Here is a 17,031-nt window from a genome sequence, read left to right as displayed (position 1 = left end):
CCTACCCCATGGGGGAGAAGAGAGTTGATATCTTTTCCCACATCACATTCCATCTCAGGCCTGAACTGAGGGTGGGGAGAGCTGGGGAACCTCTGACCACATCATACTCCACCATGGGTCTGTGGGGGAGGAGAGAAATGAGCCCAGGGGTTTATATTTTTCACCATATTGCACTCCACTGTGGGTTAGTACCAGGGTTTGGTAGTAACCCAGCAGAGGAAACCTTTCACCACAGGTTGGTACCAGGTGCTCACGGAACCTAGAAGTCGGTATCTTTCACCACATCACACTCCATCATGGGCCAGTACTATGAGTAGAGAGTCCCTATCCTAGGGGAAGGGGGAGATCCCAGGGGTTGGTTCCTTTGACCACCTTGCACTCCACCTCAGGCTAGTACCAGGGCTGTGGGGCTTGAGGATCCTGGGGGCCACTACCTCTGGCTACATTATACTCCACCACAGGCTGGTACCAGGGGTGGACCAGAGAACCCAGAGATTGGTATCTTTCACCATGTCGCACGCCTCCATGGGCTGGTAGTGGAGGTGTAAAGTCCCTGTCCAGGGAGAGCAATATCTCAGAGGTCAGTCTCTGACCAGATCACACTCCACTACCTGCCGGTACCAAGGGTGAGAGGGCTCCATGTCGCACTCCACTATGGGCAGGTCCCTTTGACCACGTTACACTCCACCATGAACTGGTATGGGGGAAGGTGCCCCTGTCCCAGCCGGTGGATAACTTTCATGACACCACACTCCACCACGGGCCGGTACTGGGGAGGGGGGATGTTGGTGAACTCGAGAGTCGGTACCTTTCCCCACCTCGAACTCCACCACAGGCCAGTATATGGGGGGGAGGGGAGAGAAGATACCACGTCGCACTCCACCACAGGCCGGTGGGGGGAGGGACATCCTGGGGGCACCACGTCGCACTCCACCACGGGTCCGTACCGGGAAAAGGGATGTTAGGGAGCCCGAGGGTCGGTACTTTTCCCCACGTCGCACTCCATCACGGGCCGGTACCGGGGAAGGGGGATGTTAGTGAACTCGGGGGGGTCGGTACCTTTCACCACGTCGCACTCCACCACGGGCCCGTACTGCTGGAAGAGCGCACGCAGCTCTCCACTGGTGCAGGCCGCCGAAACGTTACCCACGAAGATCTTGCAAGTGTTGGTGGGCCGCGGGCGGGACGGCTCTACCACGATGCGGCGGCCGTGCAGCTGGTGCCCGTTGAGCTGGGCGATGGCGCGGACAGCGGCCGCCTCATCCCGCAGGTGCACGAAGGCGAACTGCTTCATGAGGGCCACGCCGAGCACCGGGCCTACCGCGCCCGTGAACAGTTCGCCCAGCTCCTCGGCCGTGGCCTCCTCGGGCACGTTCCCCACGAACAGCTTCACTCCAGGACGCATGGCCGCGGCCGAGCTGGCACCGGGACTCCTGACAAAATGGCGGCAGCACCTCACACCCTCCGAACGCTGAGATAGGAAGGAAAGAGGAAGGAACCACCCGCCCCTCGACACGCCTGCGCAGCGCGCTGCCTACCACCGCCTACGAGCAACTGCGCCTGCGAAGAGAGACGCTTGGCTAATGCCGCGCCTGCGTACTACTGTTGTCTTGCGCACTCCTGCTTCTCTATCCGCGCCTCCGCTCTTCTCCTAGCAACGTCGTTCCGCCTGCGCACTTGAACCCCAACTGCCTGTAACCTTTGTTTTGCATCCGTCACAATCCGCGAGACCGGCCCTAGCGCGCCTCCGTATTTCCGGCGTCTCCCTTCCAGAGCAGCCCGGCGCTTGCGTAGTGACAAATGCACCTATTCGGGTTTCCGGGCGCATGCGCCACGCCCAAGGTTGTGTTAACTCGCCAGTAAACAAAATGGGGCAACCGCCACCCATGTGGAGAGTGCGCCCTCAGGCAACGGCACCGTCATAGGCAAGCTCTGCCCACACCCAGTGACCGCATCATGTTGTTTTTCTGCCATGGGAACTACTCCTACTCCATCCCCAACCCCTTCCCCCTCTCCTGCTGGAGGCTTAGGGATCCCCCATTCCCAAATCCCCCTCCTCCAGGGCAACTGCCGCCCACCCGCGGAACCTATCCCAGAGGGGTTGTGCCTCTGCATTTATACAGCATCTTGCACAGTAGGTGCCTGACAAAGGACTGGGCACCACCACAATTCAAGCTGATCACCTTGGGCAGCAAGACAGCACGGCAAGCTAGGAAAATAATATTTAATGGCAGATTCAGTGCACATGAAAGATACTTAAAGTCATCTCAGCCTCCACAATTGATTTTAAATTGAAAACAGGCTGCAACCTAACCCAGGCCCTCCTCTGTGGCTGCCTATGCTCAGGCTGGAGCCATCTAGAAACATTTGTCAGGTCTAGGTAGCTCAGTACCTTTTCTTCTGCAATGCATGCAATCCAGGGCACTGACAGATTTCCCAAAACAGTCTGGGCAGAGCAGCACGGGACTTTGATCCTGAGCTCAAAGAAACCTTTGCAGGTTTCCTGTACATACTCATGTAACTCCAGTCACTAATGATCTCTATGGACAATTTTCAGAGTAGCAGCCGTGTTAGTCTGTATTCGCAAAAAGAAAAGGAGTACTTGTGGCACCTTAGAGACTAACCAATTTATTTGAGCATAAGCTTTTATGAGCTATAGCATGCATCTGATGAAGTGAGCTGTAGCTCATGAAAGCTCATGCTCAAATAAATTGGTTAGTCTCTAAGCTGCCACAAGTACTCCTTTTCTTTCTATGGACAATGTCCTATCTGTTTACGTGGCTTAGTAGAAAGAGCACTGGTTTGGGAAACCTCAGTTCTAAACCCAGCTCTGCCACTGGCCTGCTAGGTGACCTTGGGCAAATCACTTCCCCCCCCGCCTCAGTTGCCTCATATGTAAAATGCAGATGATACTAAACTCCTTTGTAAAGTGCTTGGTGGTATGCTGGTTCAGAGTGCTAGATATAAACTAATTATTAATATTTTATTATTCAAGATTCAACCCCCAACCAATCTACTTAGTGCAAAAGTGATCATGAGAACTCCCAAGCTCCCTGCCTCCCCATTTCTAGTTCCCGCAGCAAAACCACCCTTGATATCCCTGCTGTTTAAAAAGGAACAAATAAGCAAGGGGGAAAAAATTAAGATGCTTTTTTCACTGCCTTTACAAATCCCAAAGCAGCAAAAAACTTCAGAGCCTATTTTCAGCTTCCCCTATAAAATGAGACATCATCTGCAGTGAGTTTAGCAGCACCCAGCTGGGGAAGGGTCAGGACACAAAGCTGCTCAGAGGTTGACAATAGAAGAACAAGACTGTGCTATGAGAGGGAGATGCTGTGGAGAAGTCCAGTCCCCACCTAAAGGTCACGTCAGAGCTCCCATACCGCAGGCCCAAAGCGCCACCCATTTGATGCTAGAACCACACTGAGCCCTGGCATAGAGCAACAACCAGGAGGCACAACGTGGAGAAAGGAAGGCTGTAATCCTACAGGTGAGGGGCAGGCTGGCCAAGCACCCTCCTGCCTGGCCCTGCCACTGGCTTCTCCCGCTCCTCCCACAGCGTCACGCCATCGCAGGTGCAGATTTGCTTGGGGTTCTCGAACAGCCCAGCAGATCGGGCAATGATCCCACAGGCCAGCCTGGAAGGGAGGGAGGGAGGATTAGCCAATGCTGTGCTGCCAGGGGCTCCAGCCATTGCAGACTGAATGGGCAGCCCCATGGCCTGGCCATTTGCCCAGTCAGAAGTCAGGCAAGGCCAGACACATCTTACTCCTTACAGTGCAAGAGGCAAGCTGTACCAAGACAATAAAGAGGAGTTAACCCCTTCTTTGACCACTCTTGTGTCATGCCCCTTGGGCAAGGGGGAGAGACTGACCCCCCTCAACTTCCTATAGCTCCTTTAGGCCAAGCCATCCTTCCTCCCATGCTCACAGTTGATCCCACCCCTCCATACTGTTGACTGGTCTGATAGTCAGCTTGACCCCCAAGTATTTGTGCCAGCAAGATGCTGCCTTGAGCTACTTCCCTGGCCCCTGCTTCTTCCCCCTAGCTCCTCACCTCTTACCCGAGTTCCCACAGACTTCAGAGAGTGGGTGACCCCCATGGCCAAGGTCGTCCTCACCAGAATCCACCACCAGAGAGCGGCCGATGATGTCCCAGACCTAGGAAGGATCACAGCCTTTGGCCATCCCTGTTGCACGTGTGGATCCCCAGTTTCCCTGGCAGAGGCCAGTACAGTCCTGGGAAGGGACTTCTGCATGATGAGAGCCAGTGCATCCAGGCACAGCTTGGAGAGGGGTTTGTTCCCTGGAGCCAGGGAAAGTGCAATCAGCTCAAAAGGAGCTCTAAGAGAACAATGCCCCACCCCTGCGCCCTAGCTTCCCTTCTCCTGCTGCCATCTCAGCCTCTGCCTCCTCCCCAGAGCTCGGCTCCCTGTCCCACTGCACCATGTGGGTGGTCCATCAGCTGGAGGGGGGCTGAGTTTGGAGGGAAGACAAGACTCCCACTCCTGCAGTTCACAGGAGAGCAGCCAACGGAAGGTTTTGACTAGAGGAGTGGAAAACAGAGGCAACCCCAAGCTGCTACATGCTCTTTTTGCTCCCTCCTTCCCACCTGGGATACTACACCTACTGCTTCAGGGTTCTGACTAGTTTAACTATTAAGAGACCAGGGTGAGACCTAGTGCTTGGGGACAGAATATCCCACACCTGGTACTGGAGGCAGACCTTCCTCAGAAGCACCTGGTGCTGGCCCTGTGGAGGAAGAGATCCTGAGCAACATGACCCTGGGGTCTGAGCTACTCAGGCAGTGCCTCATTCCTATGATATCCTTAAGACCAAAAGTGCTTGATAAAGTGTCCAGAGTTATAATATTAGAGAACCTGGAGCCAAGGAAGGGAGTTATCCCTCCTGCTTCACAGCAGGAGTCTACCCCTAGCAAATGGAGTCAGGAGGAATGTTCCTCAGGGTGAGATTATCCCATCAAAGCCTAATGGAGGGTTGAGAGCCCCTTCCCCTGAAGCAGCTGTGGAACAGCTGGATGAGCTTGCTGTTCTGATCCACTGTAGTGATGCCTTTCTGAAAGGAACAATAGGATCCCTCAACATGCCCCAGTCTGACACAGCTCCCACTGGTGTCTCCCCAGTGATCCCTTGTGTAGATCAGGGGACCTCACCTTTAGCTGGCTGTCCTCCATCCGGAAGTCTGCTCTTCCATCACTGCCAGCCAGCACGTTGCCAAGGTCTCCGAGATGCTGGAACAGAGCATCCACCCACACAGTCAGACACTAAGAACTTTGACTTGAACCACAAACACAGCAAGAGCAGAGCGAATTTTCTTCACTCAAATTCTTCTGTGGCTGAAAAAAACCCAGCTTTTCAATGAAAACCAATATCTGGGTTGAAAATTTCTGGAATTTTGACAAAGAAATGATCCCAAAACCTGATGTTTAACCAAAAACGGTTTTTGAAAACCAAAATTTTTTACGTTTTCATGGAAAGATTTTGGGGGAAAATGTTTGTTTTTCAAAATTTCAAAGAAAACAACAATTGGCATTTTCCAAGGAGGTGGATAACGACTCTGTGGGCTGTGATCAGGCTCTGTTGGACAAGTATTTCAGTTTAGTTTGTTTCAAAGCCAGGCTGTGTCTGGCCCCACGTGGCAAAGTGAGAGCCAACTAATGTGGGCGTGCAAATGGGGACCTCTGAGCAATGGTCTCCAAGAGCAGCAGAGGCAGGAATGTGGCAGCCTGAGGACTGGGAAAGGTGCCTTTTCTTGGAGAACTACAATGTTTGAAGTCTTTGCTGTCTCTAGACAGGTGACTGACTTTGTTTCTTTCTGGCTTGCCCTCTATTGTGTTAACCCCTCAGCACCACACTGGGGTCAGCACTGACTGCCAAAGAAGAGCACCCCCTATCAAGTCACTCACTCTCCCCCAGTCACTCCCAGAACTGATTCAGAGGAGACTGCCCTACCGAGCCCCCAGCTCCATGCAGCACAGCCACCCCTTCCATCACACGGGGGTGAGCATTGATGGCACCCCCTCCCGAGTCACTCACTCCTCTCCCTGCAGCACCACGCCCGCTAGTGCCACCAAATGGCACTGGAGCCAGCACTGACCGTGAGGGCAGAATGGGTGAACATGACCAGAACTCACCCTGTGCGCATCCTGCGGGCCCCCGTGACGCTCCCCATTTGGGTTGAAATGATCTCCACAACTGTTTGGGGAAAAAACGGAAGCCAGTGTGACCTAGTGCAGAGGCCTCACACCACAGCCTCCAGAGAGATCTAGCCTGCTACTTGCTCCACACTACATTTCAACACAGGGCTGGAATGTGCACTGGCCAAAGGGGAAGGAGCTGAACAGGGAAACAGACCTCACCCCCTCCCTCACAGCTCGTGTCCTCTTGCTGTGTCTGTCTACATGCCTCCCCCAGACGCTCCCCAAGAGAAGGCCAATCTCACTGAACTAGTGCCATCTGCTGCACTCTTCACAGTTGCTGAAAAATGGAGGGCCTAATGGAGAGGGCACTGGGTTGGGAGCTCTCGGTTCTATTACAGGCCCTACGCTTAGGAAGGTCCCTCCCTTTGTCGCTCAGTGCCTCAGTTTCCCCATCTGTTAAATGAGAATCTTGACACTAAATGCCATTAAGCTGGAAGGCACCCAGTTCCCTGAAGTACCTTTGCAAACCCCAGCCTGCTATACTGGACAGCAACACCTCCATGCAGGGGAGAGGTCTCTTACCTGTCACAGGAGTTCGTGACATCCCCAAATTCATGGACGTGCAGCCCATGCAACCCTGGCTCCAAGCCATCAATAGTCCCTTCAATGAGACACTTCTCTGGCGAGACCTGCAGGAATCTCACCACCCCTTGGACCAGGCTGGGGCCTGACATCATGGCCACAGCTGCACCGAGGTTCTCTAAGCAGGAGGGCAAAGTCAGGTGGACACAGACAGTCACAGCTGCCCGCATTCCCCTCCCCAACCAAGATGTAGGGGAGCCCCTACTGCCAGACAGCATAGCAAGCAGAGCAGCACCAGTGCCCAAGAACTCCCTGAGGAAGAGCTGAAAAGATGAAGCACAGGCTGTTTAGGGAAGGGGAAGATATTGGCCACTCAGCACAATAGAACTGTGTATTATGGTATGGCCCAGGGCACTAGCCTAGGTTTGAGAGATCCAGGTTCAAGTCCTTGCTCTGCCCCAGTCTCCCTGTGTGACACTGGGAAAGTCCCTTAGCCTTTCTGTATCTCAGTTTCCCAATAATAGCACTGCCCTGCCTCCCAGGGAAGCTGTGAGGGTAGATACAGTAAAGACTGTGAAGCACCCAAATACTACAGTGATGAAGGTCATAAAACTACCTAACACAGATAGATCATATAGAGGCACCTATCTGATATCGGGGCCGCTGCTGTACCAGACACCACATGCTCTTCCCCCTTTCAGGTGCAGCATAGACACACGGTGTGAAACAGTCCCTGCTCTGAAGAGCTCACAGCATAAACAAACACACACAGGTGCCAAGCGGGGAAGGGATTTGCCCAACGTCAGCAGCAGAGCCAGGAATAGAACCCACAGCAATAAACTGGGACTCCTAGCTGCTACCCCATGCTACCCTGTTCCTTTCAGGCTATAACCCAGGGACTCCATACTCACGTGGCGCAGTGCTCCCCATGCCCTTCAGCACAGCCCGGCGGCCTGTGCTCTCCAGCAGGCCCTTCACCTTCCCAGCACTCATGCTGGTCTCCACCAGCACACTCTGAGAGTCTAGCCGAATGTCCAGTACCCGGAGCCCTGCAGGAAAAGCCCTAGCATCGTGAGAACAGCAGGAGCCCACAGCAGCTGTTATGGGGAATGGGAGGGCTGGAGTGTCTCTCACCTGTTGCTCCTTGCAGAGAGGCCTGCACGGCATCCACGCATTCCTGGCAGTTCATCTGCACGGCGAACTCCAGCTGGTTGATTTTAGGAGACATGTGAGACACAGTTTGTCATGGAAACCAACCCAACTCCCCACCGTGGGGGTCTTCATCCATCAGCCCTACCCCTCCCCTGGCCCAGAACTGCATCACCTCTTTTGAACATGGTTCAAAAAAGAACTATGTAAGTTCATGGAGGAAAGGTCCATCAATGGCTCTTAGCCAGGATGGGCAGGGATGTGTCCCTAGCCTCTTGTTTGCCAGAAGCTAGGAATGGGCGGCAGGGGATGATCAGTTGATGATGACCTGTTCTGCTCATTCCCTCTGAAGCAACTGGCATTGGCCACTGTCGGAAGACAGGATACCGAGCTAGACAGACCTTTGGTCTGACCCAGTATGTTCACTCCAGCAGACAGGGGTTTCCTGTCCTTTCCAGAATTGCCCCCCATCCAGAGGAAGCTAAACTAACCACCTCATACCCTACAGCTGTACAATCCTCCCTATATTGGGCAAATTGGATTGCTAATCTCCAGCAGCTTCCCCTTTCTCAATCCCTCTGATGCAGAGATTCTGCATTTTGTGCCCCACATACTCATACATAAGGTGACTTTGCCCCCATGTTCATCGACCCACCCACAATGTGTTCTGCCCCATTCATCCCTCTCCTTGCTACCCCTTACACAGGGGACTTTGCCCCAGAGGTATACGTCCTCCAGAAAGAGACGGTCTCTCATTCCCTCCACCACGGCACACAATTTCTTTCTCCTCCAGGCACATACACAGGGGATTTAGCCCTACAGACGTGAGCCTCCCCCACCAGGCTCCCGAGACTGACCCTATCCTCCCCAAACACACACAGGGCGCTATGTTCCCCCACCCACAAGGGTTGACAACTCCGAGGACAGATCTTATCATGAGTCTCATGGTGTCTGGCGTGCCCCGGGCTCCTGGCAGTAGGACAATCCCAGCCCAGCTTTGATGAAGCTCGGAAGGGCTTTGCAGTGCAAACAAATACAGGCACCAAGAGGGGAGGGGACTTGCCCAACAGGATCAGCAGCAGAGCCAGGAACAGAACGCTGCCCCCGAGAGGCACAACCCAGCTTCCCCGCTGCGGAGTCTCCTTACCCGGCAGCTAGAGCCGCCTGCTCCTCCGGGCCCCGGCGTCGCCTCCATCGCTGGATCCCTCGGCTGCGTCCGCCCGCACTGGCCTCGCTTCCAGGAAACGCGCCTGTAGCAACACTTCCGGCCGCCGGCCTGATGGGCGGAAGCTGGGCCCCACCAGAAGCAACGCGCAGTGCAGGCACGAGCTATTTCCGGTGCGCTGTTACCATGGAGACGCTGCTTGCTGAGACGCCCTCCCAGCTCTGAGCCGGGAAGCGGGAAGCGGGCGCCGCGCTGAGCCCTGGGGTTAGCGCGCAGCGGCTGGGGGTTGTTGTGAGCCCCGGGGCCTGGTCCCCCGCCCGGGGACGAGGGGCTGCTGGGAGGCCGAGGGTCAGAGTCCTCAGTGGGCCCCTGGGCGGGCGGGTCCGCCATGCCCGGGTTCGGTGGCGCCAGGCCCCGCGCTGGCTCCTCCTGGGATCTCTATGCCTTGGAGGAGACGGAGGAAGTGACCCAGACGCTGCACCAAGTCTACCAGGGCATCCTGGCCCCGCTCTCCCTCTTCCAGCTTCCTTCAAAGGGGCCCCCAGGAGCCTCACAGCCCACCCTAGCCCCGGCCGCACCCAGCCACCAGCTCCATGGTACACAGGAGACTAGTTCTGCCGAGCCTCCTGGCACCCCGGAGACCAGCCACACGCTACCATCTGGCTCCCCAAAGACTCCAGTGCCTGCATTCTCTATCCCCATTTCCCTAGCTGCTCTGACCCAGTTGATCGAAGGGCGCCTTTCTTTGGGTAGTGATTCGTTGTCCATTTCCAGCCAGGCAGGACAGGTCTTCAAGGAGATCATCCTGGCAGAAGTAAAATTCGCCTGGGAGGATGCCAGTCACTCACTCTCCAACCCAGCCCTCAGCAGCTGGCAGAACAAGGACCTATACCAGCATCTGGTGTCATACATCACACTTGTCTCTGAACACCTCTTCTTCCACTATCTCTGCCTGATGGAGCTCCACCGGGACATGGCTGTCTTCACTGACTATGCTAACCTCACCCGCTTCGCAGCCCAGCTCTCTCTGGACTGCTCCAGTCTCCTCAACATGGCTGCCGTCCAGCACCATCTCATTGCAGAGCTGAAGACCCCACAGAACCACTTCTTTCTTGACAGCAAGACAGCTCGGCCAGGGCGAAAACGGCCACCGCAGAGAGGCCGGCACTCAGCCAGAAGCACTGTGGGCTGCCGCCTCGGCCTCACCATCACTCACTTTATCAAACTGACCAGGCCCCACATCAAGACATGCAGGCAGAAAATAGCAAAGGATATCAAAGAACTTGAGGAGATACCCCCACTGGACTTAAGCAGAGTCTATCACTTGATCCCTAATGTAGAGACTTTTGGCAGCTGCTTTAGCAACCTGCCATGTCTAGCAGTGAGAACCCCCTGCTCCTGTACCCCTGCTTCAGAAGATCGGGAAGACACAAAGTGGGTCAGGCATGAGGCTGGCTCCATTTCCAAGAAAAGTCATTCATTGCCCAATATGAGAGCCGGGCAACTCCTCTCAGATGAACTTGGGATCCATCTTCCCCCTCGCCCCCTCACACCGATAATGCCCAGTCACTACGCTGAGTCAGCAACAGATGGCAATCTCCAAGAGTCCACAGCCATAGCTGAGGACCTCCGCAAGCTAATTCAAGGCTCCCTCCTCAGAAGTGGTTGCAGAAGAGACGACAGTGAGGACGCAGAGCTGCCTCCCCTCATTGGAGCACTGACACGACGCAGAGCCAATGTAACCAAACTCCAGCAGCTTCAGGAGACACTTAGATGCCTCCAAGAAGAGGAGACGGCTGAGCAACAGCTGAGAGATATGGTAGTTTTTGCACCACCCACTCACCCTCAAGCTGCCACGGTGAATCTTCAAATACACCATGGCATGGTAGCAAAGGCGGCTGACCTACAAGTGTCCGACAGAGTACTTGTTGATTCTGTGGCTATTCAGAGATACCCCCCCTTGTATAATGATTTTCTGGGAGAGATTGATGCTGCTACAGTGAGTTATCTGGATGCAAACCTTTCAGCTGGCGAAAAGATCCGGGAAATTTACAAGGAACTGATAAAAATCATCCCCACAGAGTATCTGAAATTTGACCAAGGGCCCTTGATAGAGCCTGCAGCTGTGAACGTGGATTTATCCAACAGCCTGGCATCCTCCATTCTGACGAAAAGGAAAAATGAGCAGGTGATCAATACAGAATTGAATAAGCTGCTGCCTGCTGGACCATTCAGCACCCAGAAAGTGACTACACCAGTACAATCAAGTTTGCCCCTCATGATTGCCCATCAACAAAAAACCACTTGGTATCAGTGGTGGAAATCCGCCCTTAACGTTGATGAGTACCTGAAATATGTCTCCAGCAAGGAGTCTGATTACCTGCATGTGATATTTCATTTGTACAATGAGGAGGAGCAGCCACTTTTCATAGATGAAGCCCAAAAGAAACAGCTGGAGGAAGCACAGAGGGAGGTAAAACAGAAAGTGGCAGAGGTCCGCTCAAAGAGAGAGAAGTACATGCCTGGGATGTGGAACACAAACACCATCATGCTTGGTGGGCTTGGGACTTTTGAGGACCAGGACCATAAGCCTGAAGATCTCAGACTGCTGCAGAAGCGACTGGAGAGACTCTGGGCAGTTCTTCATTTCCCTGGTAGGGAGAGGCTTGATATGGCGATTAAGTACAGCTCCAACCAGTCTTTCACTCAGCTCCCAGCTGTGCTCGAAGTCTGGGAGAAAGCTGCAAAGAGTATCCAGGAACGGGAGCTCTTGCTGGTAGAGCTGGAGAAGTTTGAGCAAGCTGCCTCTGACCCAAACCGCTTCTTTGAAAGGAGCCTTGAGTCTTTCCCCACACGCACATGGGAGTCGAGGACCAGAGGCCGTCTATATGCAGCAATCGCCAAGTACGACATGGACCTCTACATCATTCTGCATCAGATCAAGGAGAGATTCCATGACACTGTAACTTTCAAGGGCCGCCCATACTTGGAGAAGATGCAGTGGGACAAAGTGGAGATGCTGTACTGGCTGCAGCAGGAACGCCGTGCTGGTGCCCTGGCAAAAGAAACAGGGAGAGAGGCAAGGCTTTGGAAGCTACCTCCACTGGCTCCGGTAGGTAGCAGTGCAGGATTCTCTCCCCCATCCCAGTAATATGCAAAGGAAAACAGATCAGCTGGGCCAATGACTCAATGGGGACAGTTCTCTGATCTTGCCAGGCCAAAGTAAGGATCTTCTGTACAGTCACCCTGTGATGGAGAATCATCAGAAGAGGGTAAGGGAAGTGCCAAACAAGAGCAATAAATACATTACAATACCAGAGCAGTAAATTATTCCCTGGATCCATTACTGGCTGGTGCATCTGTTCCAGACTCAGTGTACACAGCTTAGAGCAGCATCATTCACACGCCTAGCCTTGTAGAAAATCCAGGGAGCAAAGCTGGGCTAAGGGTGGCAGATGCCAGTGTTTGGAGCACCCAAGGTGGAATGCAGCAGCTAGAAGAGGGTAGGGGAGACAGAGCACTCCTTCGGGGAAGGTGGGGAGGAAAATGTGAGGAAGTTTGGAACACCATTCAGGAAGGAATAGAACTGGGATGGGGGGGGAGAGAGAGGATTCATTGGAGTAGGGGACAAATAGGGGGAAGGAGTGATGCAGGGAGAGAAAACAAACCAAGTCATTTTGGGCCATAAACCCCCTAGAGATGGGGTGCAAAACCCTCAGCGTCGGCCTAACTCTGCTCCCACTGCCATCAGTGGGATTTTAGCGCTCACTGTAATGGGAGCAGAGTCAGGTTTTGCAAAGCCTAGCTCTAGAGGGTTGATGTTCTCTGAAGGGCCAGCGTTCTCTAAAAGGCCCAGAGTGGGCAGGAGGAGTTTGGTCAGCGTAATGGCAGGAACAAGCGATGAGGTGGCTGGGATTCTTCAGCCTACGTTATACAAGGAGTTGGACTGTATGATTCAACTGGGCATATCAATTAACCCAATGGGCCTGGGACCCCTAACACAGCTATAAAAATGGTACCCACATCTCCTCAGTGCTGGGGGGGATTGGAACTGGCAATTCCTTGGAGAAAGAAGAGTTGGAAGTCAGTCCAGATACCACAGCTCAGCAGGGCTTTGAAGGAAGATTGAGCTACAGCAAACTAAGGCCACTTCACTTCTGAATATGAGCATCTACAGGGCTTAATGCCCTTAACTTTACTCCTTTAGTTAATTCAGCTGTCCAGAGTGTCCCTGTGTGGATCAATCCTCACAGGCAGCCAAAACCAGACTGCTTCAATACTTGGAAGTCACTCCAACCCAATGTCCTCTGCCCCAAGAACATGCTCTGCAGTGAGGGTTCTTCCCAGACCCAATGTCATCTTCCCAGTGTCAGCTGAAGGGGACCTTTCCAACATAGGGAGCAAGAATATTTTATTATGGGAAATATCTATTAACCCCTCCATACCCTATTCAAAATGGCACAACCACATCAGTTGCAAACTATTAAAGTCAGCTGCAGGGATAGATTGAGCCTGAAAAATTACACCCCCAAAAATGAATTTGTCCAACTTAAAACAGAGACCATCCTTCAGCTTTAATGACAGCAATCCCTAGCTCTTACACAGTACTATTCATCTGTAGATCTCAGTGCACTTTGCAAAGATCAGTATTATCCCCATTTTACAAAAGGGAAAACAGGCACAGAGAGAGGAAGTGATTTGCCCAATGTCACCCAGCAGGCCAGTGACTGAACTGGGACTAGAACCAGCTCTCCCAAGTCCCAGTCCACTGCTGTATCCACTAGGCCATGCAGCCTTGCCCCAGTGAGACATCCACTGTCACAGAGAATCAGCACACAGCATCCACAGCTGACTTTGCTAGAGAAGATTCCTACTGGCTAAATGAGCTGGATGGGACCCTGGCTGCACGAGGACAGGGATAGGCTGCAGTGTTCCCTCATGTCAGAGGCACCTGGGTCCCTTCTCATATGGCATTAGTAAGGGAGACACCACTTCTATATCCCACAGTGCAGGGAAAGCTGTCTCCTCTCCACAGCCAGAGAAACCTGTGGGTAGCACTTAATAACTGTCTATTTCTCACAGCTGGCCATAGGAGCACCTCACATTTACAGACCAGGCTGCAAGCTCCAGCTGCTGGCCAGGCTATCCAACTGCTTGAGTGCTCAGCTCAGCTGCAGGTGCACACATGGGCCACCATACAGTCCAGCCAATGGCCATTCCTATACCCTAGCCCTGCGGAACTCAATGCCACAATACATCAAGACAAACAGCTTAGCAGCATTCATAAAGGGGTTGGACAGTATATGGTCAAAGGGAATCTCCAAGAGTTCCAGAAGGGATCCAAACCATCCTGCATTGGGGCATTTATCAACCACTAACTCCTGAGGTCAGGCGAGAATAGCTCAGGACAAGTTATGCCATCACTGCAGGATTTCTTAGCCCTCCTTTTGTGTACTAATCACTATCAGACCCAGGATACTGGGCTAGAGGGATTCACTCATCTGATATATTGTAGCTGTTCTTATGTTCCTCCAGAATAACCACACAGAGACAGGCAGGGGAAATATATATACACAAGGGAAGGACAGAGTGGTGTAGATGGACACATGGGGTGTGCCTGGGTGCAAACTCCACCAAGAAAGTTAGTCTGCATTCATATAGCAACATGGATGGAGCATCCAGCTTCTGAGGATAGTCAGTTTTACCAATTGGCAAGCAGAGATTAAGCAAGCAGGTGCAGTGACTCACTGTCAGAGCCAGGCACAGAATGCAGGATCTGGCCCCGCCCCTCTCTCCTCCAGACACTCCTTTAAACAAGAACAATCCAAACAAACATCTCTAAGAAAATATTTTTATTTTCCCCCTCACAAAAAAATAGTTTCCTTCCCCATGCGACAGGGAGCATCACCTGCAACAGGGACTGGATCACAGAGAGCAGGTGCTTTGCATGCTAAACTGGAGAACAAAGTAGCCAGTTTTGAGAGTGAGAGAACTCTGGCTTCCATAATCTGATTTGGGTCCGTCAGTACATCTAGTTTCTGCTCCCCTGGGGGTGAAATAAAGCAGAAGAGCTTAAGTTGGGCACAGAAACATGAACATGTCCTCCACTGCCTTCTGCGCTCTCCAGTGTCACTCTAATCGCTCCCAGCTCTAGCTGTCTCCCATTGCCTGCACCCCCTTGATCCACAAGCTGGCCTACAGTGGCATGGGCAGTGTCAGGACAATCCTATGGGCACACCAATCTCTTGGCAATCAGTACTTTAGCACTGGAAAGCGGGTGAGGAACAGTTAACCTTTAGAATGCTGAAGACCAATGTTGTTATGCCTTTGCCTCTCCCTTGCAGGGAGCCACCATGCCTCCACTCAGAGACCATTCTCCCCAACCCACTGCTCACCACTCCCCCTTAGATTCCCAGCTTCATGGACCAGAGCGCAGGGAGCATCCAACAGAGCAGAGGGGGTGTAGTTAGGCCTCTGCCATCTAAGAGCCAGAACCCCTTCCTCATGCCAGCATACAGCACCCTACCCTGGAAATGAAGGCATTAGCCAGGGCCCACAAACATGACAAGGCAGGAGCAGGATGGTCTGTGACATCGAGAAGGGGGTCCTTAACTTAGAGTGTAGTAGGCTGCAGGCATGCACTTTTCCAAGCTGGAACTTGGACATTTTCAGAACATGGACTAACCTGTCCTCACTACATCCCTGTCTGGAGAAGTCACTACTACTAGAACCCCAATCTACAGAGGCAACTTGGCCAAGACTGCCGAGCACCTCAGGGATAGAACAGGGATGAAATTTGGGGAGTTCCAATCCCCAGCTTTGCTCAGGATAGGAGGAAACACTGCCTCTCAATAAAGGCCACTTCCATTCATTACCCTCCTTTCGTTGGAGCGGTTCAGTTCACTCCGTGCTGCCAGTTTCAGCCAAGCAGCAATCTGTGAGCAGCTAAGTATTTTATCTCACCCACAGCTAGACTAAAAGAGCAACAACATGTGAGAGTGATGTACAGTTTGGCTTCAGGAACAGCCAGTCCACAACCCAGTAACGGCTCGGGGCACGAAGGTGGTAGCTTCTTCCAGGCCCATAGAACCATCCTCACAGTCACTACCCTATGGAAAAAATTAGACAGAGGTTTTTAAACGAAATGCAATCCCCACAGTGAAATCCAGTGTCAGAAGCTGGAATTGCTGGCAGCTCTTCCTAGGACAGGTCAGTGTTGGGAATGCCACTAGCTCCAGGATAAGATATGTTGCAGCTGCTTATAGAGAGGGTGAAGTGCGGGGCTTGTATCAGATGCTGAGGGGAAAAACTTAGCATGCAAGGTCCTTTTCCCCACCAAGAGCTGTTTCAGAAGCAGCTGGTGCAACACAAGGATGCTGCTCTAGGTCAGGCTCTCTCTGAATCGCTGCACAATCCGCGCTCTCACTGCCCGGGCCTCACTGGAGATCTGAACAAAGGGGGTTTGCACCGGGAGCTCTGGGTCAGCATCCGACCCCTCCACCAGCTCCTCCCCCTCTGCCAGGTCTAAGGGCATCCTGCGGCTCAGGGCGATGTTGTGCAGTATACAGCAGGCCAGGAAGATCTGGCAGACTTTCTGGGGGGTGTACTGCAAGGAGCCACTTGATTTATCCAGGCAGCGGAAACGCATTTTCAAGAGGGTGCATGTCTGCTTGAGCACTGAAAGGGCCTCCTGGTGCATGGCATTGTACTTCTCCTCTCCTGGACTACATGGGAATAAAATTGGAGTCATGAGCCATGTTTTCAGCGGGTAACTTCGGTCTCCTGCAGACACAGAAGGAGGATAGAAGAAATATGTTAGCAGACTCCCTCAGGCCTTTGGAAGCTGGGCTCCCACCCTTCTTTGGGGGAAATTAAACAAAAGCACTCCCTGCCCCCCCCCGCCCCATAATGCGCTGTTAAAGACTACACATAGTTTAAGGGTATGCAAAGATGAAGATCTAAACACGTTACTAGTC

The 17,031-nt window shown here is 53.0% G+C and overlaps 4 protein-coding genes across 12 annotated transcripts in view; 2 read left to right on the top strand and 2 right to left on the bottom strand.

Annotated features, from left to right (window-relative positions):
- Positions 1-2,027, bottom strand: part of LOC140914380 (RNA-binding protein 14) — a 36,171-nt gene extending 34,144 nt beyond the window's left edge. Inside the window, exon 1 of one of the 5 annotated variants that reach the window (XM_073352039.1) lies at positions 1,060-2,027. In XM_073352039.1, coding sequence (XP_073208140.1) covers positions 1,060-1,405 — 346 coding nt within the window. In that variant the 5' untranslated portion in view covers positions 1,406-2,027. The other 4 variants (XM_073352038.2, XM_073352034.2, XM_073352036.2 and 1 more) reach the window with 4 other exon arrangements.
- Positions 1-9,460, bottom strand: part of CCS (copper chaperone for superoxide dismutase) — a 30,128-nt gene extending 20,668 nt beyond the window's left edge. The window contains exons 1-8 of one of the 5 annotated variants that reach the window (XM_073352043.2): positions 9,038-9,460; positions 7,876-7,948; positions 7,653-7,790; positions 6,742-6,919; positions 6,154-6,214; positions 5,173-5,250; positions 4,057-4,160; positions 2,211-3,638 (exon numbers count right to left, since the gene is read on the bottom strand). In XM_073352043.2, the coding sequence (XP_073208144.2) occupies positions 3,485-3,638; positions 4,057-4,160; positions 5,173-5,250; positions 6,154-6,214; positions 6,742-6,919; positions 7,653-7,790; positions 7,876-7,948; positions 9,038-9,445 (1,194 nt within the window). In that variant the 5' untranslated portion in view covers positions 9,446-9,460 and the 3' untranslated portion in view covers positions 2,211-3,484. Of the gene's footprint in view, positions 1-2,210; positions 3,639-4,056; positions 4,239-5,172; positions 5,251-6,153; positions 6,215-6,741; positions 6,920-7,652; positions 7,791-7,875; positions 7,949-9,037 lie in introns of those variants that run through there. The other 4 variants (XM_073352044.2, XM_073352045.2, XM_073352046.2 and 1 more) reach the window with 4 other exon arrangements.
- LOC140914383 (RNA-binding protein 4B) overlaps positions 1-17,031 on the top strand; it is a 71,458-nt gene that overhangs the window by 40,907 nt on the left and 13,520 nt on the right. The window lies entirely within an intron of this gene.
- CCDC87 (coiled-coil domain containing 87) lies at positions 9,168-12,382 on the top strand. Its single transcript, XM_073352033.1, has one exon. It carries the CDS (start codon positions 9,444-9,446, stop codon positions 12,204-12,206), a length of 2,763 nt encoding a protein of 920 aa, XP_073208134.1. The 5' UTR covers positions 9,168-9,443; the 3' UTR covers positions 12,207-12,382.

This window comes from Lepidochelys kempii, chromosome 7 (assembly GCF_965140285.1).
Source record: "Lepidochelys kempii isolate rLepKem1 chromosome 7, rLepKem1.hap1, whole genome shotgun sequence".
Taxonomy (NCBI): domain Eukaryota; kingdom Metazoa; phylum Chordata; order Testudines; family Cheloniidae; genus Lepidochelys; species Lepidochelys kempii.
This window is presented reverse-complemented; position numbering and strand designations above follow the sequence as displayed.